This window comes from Hyaena hyaena, unplaced genomic scaffold (genome assembly GCF_003009895.1).
Source record: "Hyaena hyaena isolate Hyena2069 unplaced genomic scaffold, ASM300989v1 scaffold_230, whole genome shotgun sequence".
In the NCBI taxonomy this organism is placed as follows: Eukaryota; Metazoa; Chordata; class Mammalia; order Carnivora; family Hyaenidae; genus Hyaena; species Hyaena hyaena.
The window spans coordinates 1,433,203-1,442,695 of NW_024080863.1; the positions used below are offsets into that span (position 1 = coordinate 1,433,203).

At 57.1% G+C, this 9,493-nt stretch overlaps 1 protein-coding gene across 3 annotated transcripts; it reads right to left on the bottom strand.

Moving 5' to 3' along the window:
• Window positions 1-465: 465 nt before the first annotated feature.
• On the bottom strand, window positions 466-6,447 carry CUNH8orf58 (chromosome unknown C8orf58 homolog). 3 transcript variants are annotated; one of them, XM_039243810.1, is made up of 8 exons: window positions 5,287-6,447; window positions 4,804-5,010; window positions 3,613-4,124; window positions 3,138-3,278; window positions 2,882-3,014; window positions 2,605-2,717; window positions 2,281-2,363; window positions 466-1,709 (listed from the first exon to the last, which is right to left on the bottom strand). In XM_039243810.1, exons 1-8 carry the CDS (start codon window positions 5,333-5,335, stop codon window positions 1,598-1,600), a joined length of 1,350 nt encoding a protein of 449 aa, XP_039099741.1. In that variant the 5' UTR covers window positions 5,336-6,447; the 3' UTR covers window positions 466-1,597. The 3 variants fall into 3 exon arrangements, with proteins under 3 accessions (XP_039099741.1, XP_039099740.1, XP_039099743.1); XM_039243809.1 differs by having other exon boundaries at window positions 3,123-3,278; window positions 5,287-6,445; XM_039243812.1 differs by lacking the exon at window positions 4,804-5,010 and having other exon boundaries at window positions 3,123-3,278; window positions 5,287-6,333.
• Window positions 6,448-9,493: the final 3,046 nt, after the last annotated feature.

Below are 9,493 nucleotides of genomic sequence, written 5' to 3' on the forward strand. Positions count from 1 at the left end.
CCTCCTGAATAAAGGAGGAGGGTGCCTGATCAGGGCCATTTCTAGGAGGCAGTCCTGTCAGATTCAAGCCAGCGACCTCATCCCTAGCCCTGCCCTTCCATTGACAGCATCCCTACCCCACCCCCCCCCACACACACAACCTCCCCTCCTGCCCTCTGAATATCTACAGGAGACTAAACTTTTGCCCTTTCTCAATTAGCTAGGAACCTGCCAGACTGTAGTAAATAAACCACCACAACATTTTAGTAGACATTTATAATGTTCTCAGAAATATTTCCTTCAGGGCCACCTGGGTGGCTCAGTCAGTTAAGCATCCAACTCTTGCTCAGGTCATGGTCTCACGTTTGTGGGCTGGAGCCCTGCATCAGGCTCCGCTTGGGATTCTCTCTCTCCTCCCTCTCTCTCTCTGTGCCCTTCACCCCACATGCACATGCACTCTTGTGCTATCTCTCAGAGTTTCTTAAAAAAAAAAAAAAAAAAAGGAAACATTTCCTTTAGTCCTCACAAGGCTGGAAGGTAAGGTCAGGAACTGGTGCCCCAATTCCCAGGAAACCTGAGACTTCAGTGAAGTGACTTGCTTCCAGTCTTGCTGCTAATCACTGGCCAGTTTAGTCTCCATTAGCTACTCCAGTACTCCCTTATCCTCTGGCCTTCCCATCATCCTTCCAGCTTGGGTTCCTTCCAACACCCATACCCTTCCCCTGCCTGTTCACCTAACATTCACAAAGCACTCTGAGACAGTTTCATCTCGTTTTATCTTCATAAAAAGACTGTGAGGTAGGTAGGTAGGGCAGTTATCATTAGGCCATTTGGGAGATTAAGTAGGAAGCTATGGCTCAGAAAAATTAAGGGATTTTGTCAAGGTCTAAAAGCTAGTATGAGTCTCTGGTTTCAGCTCGGATGGGTTACGGTTATTAGGGACCAAAGCAGCTAAAACAGACCTTGAAGCTCACTCTGCTATTCTCCATGTTTTCCCTGACCTTTCTATTCCAGGTGCAGTCTTCAGGGGCTCTGCTCCACAGGGAAGACTCAATGCAGAGGAACCCAAGAGAGCTCCCATCTCTGTCCCAGGGCTGCCCATGAAGATATGAGGAGGAAAGCAAGACTCCAAATCAGGAACTGCCCTCTGAGGAATGAATGTCAGTTCCATCCTCTGCCACACCCAGGCGGACCCTTTGAATGCATAATTCAGAAGACATGGTTGGCCCCAGCCAGTCCACAACAGTGAGACTTGCAGAGATACACGTATCATTTTGCATAAATACACATCTGCGACATGCTAGGCCCCAGTAGATCACCAGGCCAAACACGCCCCATGGACTCCTGGCAAATAAGTTAGTTCACATTGTCTAGGCCCAGGGATTCCTGGCAACCAGCAAGGCGCCCAGGGGCTGCCGCACCCTGGGGCTCTCGGGGGACAGGGCTCCTCTGCCAGGCTGCCCAGAGGAGAAAGGTCCAGCCCTCTCCTCAGAGAGAAGGGTGAGCATCAGCAGCTTTTCCTGGCAGTGCCCAGAAACAGTTAACAGGGCAAAGGGCGAGGAAGGTGACTTCACTGCATAACCCTCCACCCAGGGTCATGTCCCTGCACCAGGAGGTCTCAGCATACAGAAAGGTTTTTGGCTCGTTGCTTCTTAACCACAAATGATGGCATAAAGGTCTTCCGGAGGGGCTGCCATGGAGGTCTTTCAGAGACGCCCCTTGACTCCATCCTGTGAAAAAGGAAAGGAAGCGTTAGGCCAGGAGGAGGAAATGAAGGTAACAATGGCCCCAGAGTTGATGGAACATTGCTAATCTGCCCCAGGGAGCCAGGCGATGTTGACGTGGTGCTTCTTAACCCCACAGAATTATTCCACATTATCCCCCATCATCTACTGTGGAATCCTTTGCGTCCCAACCTTGCTCTCCCAACAAATCTGGGAAGTGGCCTAGGGTTCAGCTGTGAGGGCTGAGGTCTTTTGCTGGGCTTGCATGAGGGGGGAATTTCCCATGTTCCAGTCCGGGCTCTGTCACTGACTCACCGTGCATGGAGACTCGGGAAAGCAACTTCCTCCTCCAGCCCAGTCCCCATCCTCCTCATCCGTAAATGGGACGCTTTAACTACTTTCTGTTTCTTCCCCCCTCCCTCGCCAAGACTATCTACAACTCTCAGATTTCAAAGAGACAAAAAACAACAACAACAACAAAAAAAAAACCCACCCACAGATGGCACTACTATCTCAGTTTTTTTGCTTCATCAGGCTCCTTCCTTTGCCCTAACCTGGGCTGGGCCACAGGACTCACCTTGGGGCAGGGCCATCAGGAGGGGCAGGGGACTCAGAGTGTTTTGAGCTTCTCCAACGGATCCGGTTGAGCAGGACCTTGACCTTGTTCCAGTGGAAGAGATCCCGCTGAGCATAGGGTGAGGGGATCACACTACAGAGCTCCTCCCCACAACATACCCCTGACCAAGCTCCCAGAGATAGCAGTCACCTCAACTAGGACTGCTGCAATCAGGAATTCTGTCATTTTCCCAGAGTTTCTGGCCTTCAGGGCATCTACAAACCCAACCACCCCATATCCCCAACTCCACCCTATTACCTGCCTCCAGAAATACCCATCACCTACCTTGTGTCCCTGGGAGGATGGGAAGATATGAGCTGGCTCTGCTGAAGCTTCTAAAAGCCTGTGAGCGTTGGCACTGGGAACCCCTACCTTTAGGAGTGAAGCTGGTTTTGCCCCTTCAGAAAGAAAATCAGATTATCCAGGGCCAGAAACAAGAAGCCACCCATCAAAACCAGGGCTCAGGAGGGCTGCCTGGGCCGGGGCGGGGTGGGGGGGGGGGGGGGGGAACAGCGGGTGCCTGGGTAGACAAGACACATAGGGAAATACAATTGCCCCTCACCTATCTCCTGGGTCTGGCTGAGCAGTTCCTGCACCTCACTGCCTGGGGCACAAGAAGGTGGAGGTGAAGGGGCCAGGGCTGGTGGCTGGTGCTGCCCCTCCTCCTCCTCCTCCTTCTCCTCTGCTTCAGGATCCTGTGCACAGGAGAGACGGGTACTCAAGACGTGACTAGATGGCTGAGCCTGTTCTGAAGGCAGCCCTGGTTGCAGGGGTCTCAGCCCTCCTCTGCCTCCCCCACTCACCTGCGGCTCACTCACCCCTGGGGGCCTCTGCATCTGCAGCTGCAAGTAGAGCTGCTGGAGCCTTGCCATTTGTTCCAGCACCAGGCACAGGTGTTCCAGATAGCGGAGCCCTTGCCCTGGGAGACAGGCCCAGGCCTCGGGCCCCAGGCCCCCGACCTGTGGGACAGAGTGAGGTAAGGAAGACTTCTGGACTCAAGGAGACTCCCATCCTAGGCAGACGGGAACAGAGAGGCCAGGGAGAGGACCCCCCCCTCCCCCCCCGCGAACTGGCTCCCCAGTGCCTCCATACTGCCCATCTCCACACAGCTGCAAGTGGGCTGAGGCAAGAAGCCGGGACACAACCCATCAATCAGAGGCAAGGAATGCCCCACCCCAAGAAAGCGCCAAGGAGAACAGGTCAGGGAGGCCCCACCAGCCAGAAACCCACCCCTCCGTGTAAAAGGCCCATTTGCATCGCTATCTTCACCCAGCCCTGAGAGTTGGTACTCACCACCTCTGCTCCTTCCAGGCCTGCCTCTGGGTCAGTTTCTGCCTCAGTGGCCTCCTGTTCCCCTGCTCCAAAAAGGGGCATTTCCAATTCAGGCTCGATTGGTGGCTTCAGGGAGTAGGGGTGTTGTGACATGCTGACAAGGGAAGTCGGGAGCTGGCGGGACCGCTCCAGCACCTGCTCCAGCTTACAGTTGGCCAGGAGCCGGCCTAGGTGGGCAGAAGGCTCCGTGGCAGCAAGAGCCAGGGGCTCAGGGTTCCCTGTGGGCTCAAAGTCCAGAGAATCCTGAGAAAGGCCTGGTGAGGTGGCCAAGGGGCTGTCCCCAACCACCATCTCCACTCCTGAGTCCCGGGAAGCCAGTTTGAGAAGTGGCTCCTGCCTCCTGAGGCCTCTTAGCTGGCCATCCCCTTTCCAGGAGTCCAGGGAGCAAAGTTGAACAGCGTCCGGGATCCGTCTGTAGGTGCTGCTGACTCCAGGTACTACACAGCCGTGTGCCAGGTCCTCGCCAACCCCATCTGCAAGGACAGTCAGTATCAGGCTGGGCAGGCTGCCCCTAACACCCCCATCATTCCTGGAAGCTGGCAGCATTCCCAGGGGAGGAGTGTCCTGGGCCAGAAGTGAAGGGAGGGGCCAGGACTGGACAGCCACAGCCCCGCCCATATATCTCCCCATCCCTGGCTGGGAGAAGGTAGGACGGGTTCCCTGCACAAATAGTCTTTGTTAACGATCACAGACCCAGGTTATGGGCAAAGCCTTGCACGTCCTATTCATCAGCTCCTTATATGGCCGTCCTCCTTTGAGGGAGTAGCCGCTTTCTTCTGGGGAGCCCTGGTGCTCTGGCGCCCAGGGTCAGCCTAAGACCTCCAGGTCGTGAATGGGGAGCTCAGTCTCTTCAGCTACTCCCCACCGGGCAGTATGACTACGACCCTACCTCCACCTTCAGGGAGTCGGGAAAGGGCACAAAGCGGGAAGCCTGGGGTCCAAAGTAGCCTCAGGATGCAAGATGAAGTTTCTCCTAGAGCTCCCGGGAGAGAGTAATAAAATAACAACAGCTACAACCATTGTGGGCTTCTGTTCTTTTAAAGGAGAAATAGTGAAGATCCTGCGGAGGGGTGGAAAAAAGAACCCCAAACGGGAACTGGTAGGGGGTAGCGGGTAGGAGGAGAAGCAGAAGCAGCCGCAGGCCCTCCCTACCCACGCGCTGGGCCCCCAACTGTAATAATGATGCACAAACTACGGCTGGAGAGGATGGAGGGCCGCCTGCATCTCGCCGCCGGCCACGCAGGAGAGCTGGGGGCCAGGCCAGGCCCCTCCGGCCAAGGAGGTCGGCCAGGAAGTCTCCTTCGGGAACGGGTCCGCCGCCGCCGAGGAGGCTTTTGGACCTGCCGGCGGGGGCAAAGGCTAGGCGGAGAAGGATCCAGATGGGGAATTGGAAGTGGCGCCCGGAGGGAGTGGGATGGAAGGTGGTGGCTGGTTTAACGCCCAAACCCAGAGAGTCTCCAGAGTGCGAGGCGCCGGCACTCAGCGCGTCCGAAGGGCGGCGCCGAGGACCGCGCGGCGAGGCCGGGCGCCTCGGGCGGGGTGTGCGGGCTGGGGCAGGGGACACCGACCGGGGCCCGGGGCGGGAGTCGGCTCCAGGGCAGGAGGCCCGGGCCGGCCTGGGGGTGGGCGACTCACCCCGGCCGCCGAGCGGCTCCACGGCGAAGACGCGCCGCCGGCCCAGCATGGCCCAGCTCCCGGCCCCGACGCGGCGCCCCGGCCGCGGCCGCTGCAGCCGCCCCGCGATCCCGGCCCGCGTCCCCCCGCCGCTGTCGGGCGGGCGGCTCTGCACGCGCGTCCGGCCCCGGCTGGGCGCGGCCCCCGGACACTCCCGGCGGGGGCGAGGGGAAGGGGCGGGCAGGGGGGAGGGGCGCGCAGGTGTGCGGGCGGGGGGGGGGGCGCCGAGTGGGGCCGCGGGGGGCAGGGGCGGGGGCGGGGAGCCGGGCGGCGCGGGGCGCGCGGGGGAGCCGAGGAGAGGCCTGGATGTGGGGTCCTTCGGGCCCCGGCCTGTCCTACGCTCCCGCCACCCCCAGCCGAGGAACGGAGACGTCCGCCTGGGGACGCTGTCTGGCTCGAGGTGCGGGGTTACACGGCACCCCCCACTCCCGGTTCACATGCTGGTCTGTCTTCCTGCCGCCGAAACGAAGCCAGGGATGGGGGTGGAGGGTCGGCGGGGACTGGACAGCCGCGCGGAAGGAAATGCAGCCCCACGTGCTGGCTGCACGGTCGTCCCCGCGCTCCCAGCTGTGTGCCTGGGGCAAGTCCCTCAGCCATTCGGAAACCTGACGCGAAAGAAGGGGGAAATGATTCCTGTCCACATGGAAATCCTTTCCAACTGCAGAGCGCCTTGTGACTAGATCTGAATCTCCTCCTCGCCCCGTACCTCTCCCGCACCCGAGCACCCTAAAGCTGGGGCCTGGGGGGACTTCAGGATCTAGGGAAGCAGCCTGGAGGCGATGGAAGTGTAAATACTTCCCTGTCCCCCACCCCCAACCCTCTTTGGGCCTGTGGGATTCCACTGGCCCCCGCCCTCAAAGGCCCCCAGCCTGCTTTCAAGCTGGTGGCCTAGGAACTGCCGAAGGTGACACAGCCTGGTGACCAGAGGGCTGCTGGCCTCTAAGGAAACCTCATCCTCCTGAGGAAGGTGCCCGGGCTGGAAAAATCCCAGCAGGACCCAAATCCCCCGGAGGCAGATAAGGGGACTGGTGGACGTGCAAACTTGCACCTGAGCCTCTGGGGGAGGGGCTGGAACCGGAGCCCTCGGGAGGAAGCGGCTGTTAACTGGGAGGGAGAAAACAGTCTGCCCACCCCTTTCTGCTCCGAGCTCCTTCATGCCCTTCCTCAAATACCTTACACAGAAGCCTTCATCAGAGAGCCCCAAACGATCAGATTCCAACTGTAGAAGATGGGGAAACTGAGGTCTACAGCCAGGTCTGAGAAAGAATGAGAGCCAAGTGCCCGAATTACCTGCCATCTCTTAACACCTTGATTTTCAAGTCAAGCCCTTCCCTGCTAGCCAAGGGTCGTCTGGTTGCCTCCTCCTAACCCTATCCCCCTAGACAGCACCCCCACCCATTCCTCTTTCCCAGATGCAGACAGGGAAACGGAGAGCCCGGGGCCTGGCAGGAACTGCTTGATGCAGGTCCAACAGGATGTGTGGCACCAAACCCCTCAGGCAGTGTCCTCCGCCACCCCAGGCCTCCGTGGGTCGGAGTCAGAAGGCTGGCCTATCCGGTGGCTTCCTTCCCCCAAAGTGAGATGGTAGGGAGGTAAAGGGAGGGAACCTTTGTCAGATCTCGCCCTGAATTTCGAGAATGTGGGGCCAGATTCCAAGCAGTCTCCCTGGTGACTCTGGGGCAAGAATGCATCTGGAACAGGAAGCCCAGGCAGCAGGAATGTGGTGTCTCAGCACAAGGCTTTGTGTGGGCTCAAAAGAACCCCCACCCCCACCAACACACACCCAAGCACACTCCCTTCCAGGCCGTGCGCTCCGCCGCCCGCCCCGCATGTAGATGTGCCTGGGCCCTGGTGGGGTCCCTCCCTGGGGGCCACACCCTTCCCTCCCATCTGCCTTCTGCGGCCCTGATGAGAAGCGGTGTGCCCAGAGCGCCACCCAGAGGGCTCTGTAGTCCTGCATGACCACCTCCCACTCTGCCTACTACCAGAGGAGAATCCTTTCCCTTTGAGTGATGCTTGAAGCCACACCCTCGCTGCCCACCTGATGGGTGAGCAGCTGCCCTGAGTTCCTGAGACACATGGTGGCTGAGTAGAGTCATTCCCAGGGCTGAGGCCAGGAATGCCCAGCTGCCCCTCAACTCTGTGGGGGAAGTCCCAGCTTCAGGAAGCACATTTCCTGCAAGCTCAGCACTGAGCTGTGCCCTGTGGGAGGAAGGGCAAAGCCAAGAAGGCAGAGGGAAGCTCCTGCCAGAGTAGAGATGGCTGGGAGCCATGGTGACCTCCCGTGTGGCCTAGAAGGCAGCCTCTGGTGATGGAGAGCAAGAGCCCCCTACCCCATACCAGAAATTCGGGATTCAGACTCCAGGTTCCTTCCCCAGCAACCCCACCCCCACCTGCTTACCAAGTAGGAGTCCTTGGACCAGTTACTTTCCTCCCTGTCTGCAGTTTCTTCATTTATAGAACAAGGAATACCTACCAGAACTATGAGGATTAAAGCACTCAAAACGTCCGTGCTGTTAGAGTTACCTACTTTGTAACTTAGGAACTGTCACCTTCCCATCTCTAACTGAAGGGGACTATATTAGATGTGCTCTCTGGGAAATCTAAGTTGAATCTGTCATCATTTTTGAAGTTATTCCCCAAAATGTTGAAAAAAGTAAAGAGGACACAGCACTGGGTAAATTGCAGTCATAATTAGGTGGTCTCTCGGGGCGCCCAGGGTGGGGGTGGGGGGCTCTGTCCGTTGAGCGTCCGACTTTAGTTCAGGTCATGATCTTACGGTTCATGAGTTCCAACCCCACATAAGGCTCACTGCTGTCAGAACAGAACCCACTTTGGATCCTCTGTCCCCATCTCTCTGCCCCTCCCCCACCCATTCTCTCTCTCTCTCTCTCTCTCTCTCTCTCTCTCAAAAATAAACACACATTTTTAAAAATTAGGTGGTCCCCCCCCCCACTGGGTCACAGGGGTGGGTGCTCACAGCTGGCTTGGGGCGGGATTGAGGGCAGGGGTAAAAGATCAAAGATGGCCCCCAACCTTGTTTGACAAATGGGTTTGGCTAATAACTCACGTCTCCCAAAGAAGTTTGCTCCCAAGCTCAGGCTGGCTGTGTAGCCACAGAGCACTCTGAAACCCTCTGAGAGCTGCCTGTCACAACTAGAGAGGTGGATTTCAGCCTGAACCCATCCAGCCTTCGAAAGGCATTCAACAACTCACAGGCATACCCATTTCACAAGGGTCTCCATTCCCTACTTCTTCTCCTCTGCTCCTCAGAACATCGCTGGCCCCAATGTTCATATCCAAACCCACTCTTTCCAGCCTGTCACTTCCCTGCTTAAAATTTTCAAAATGTTTTCCGAACCTCAAGGTGAAGTTCAAACCATTTCTTCTGGCATTCAAAGCCACCCTCTCCCTTTCCAGTCTTCTCTTGGTACCTCCTTCAGCCACTGCCCTAAACTCAGCATTCCACCTGCACTCACCCCTGACAGTGGGCGTCTGTCTCCTGCACCTGCCCAATTCCTGGTCCTCCTTACACACAGATAGATGGCCTCTGCTCTGAACTCACAGGGCATGCCTCTATGTGCCACATCCGCTCTTAGCACTCATTTTCATGTAGTATTATTTCATTCATGCCAGCTCAGTGGCTGCCATTTGACTATTACCTTGAGGAACATCTTTCTGTATTCTTACTGTGCCAGGACCCAAGCGTTTACAGAGGGATGAATTCCCCTTTGGCCGGCATTCTCCCCGGCCATGGGCTACAACTGACACTAGGTGGCGTCAAGGAGGCTACCCCTTGAGGACCAGAGGTTCCCGCCCCACCTACTCCCGAACCACAGAAAGCCTTGAACTTTTCTATGAAAATAAAGGCAGCCATCCAGGCAAAAGGTGAGACAATTAAATCAAGGTGTAAATTATATCAACAGGTGCCTGAGGAATCAACACAAACAGTCTGCCAAGATTTCTTCCCAAAAGAACCAGATAGCACAAACACCCTCGGAAGCCCAGCTTTGATCTTTTCTGTGAAAATAAAGCTGAGGCTGTGGCCCATTCCTCAGGCTGACTGGGGAACAGCATGGGTCTGGAACACCCATGCACCCTTCTGAAATGTCCTCTGGGATTAGGGCTGGAGGTCGTGGGTGAATCAAGCCTAAAATCTGGTAGGGGA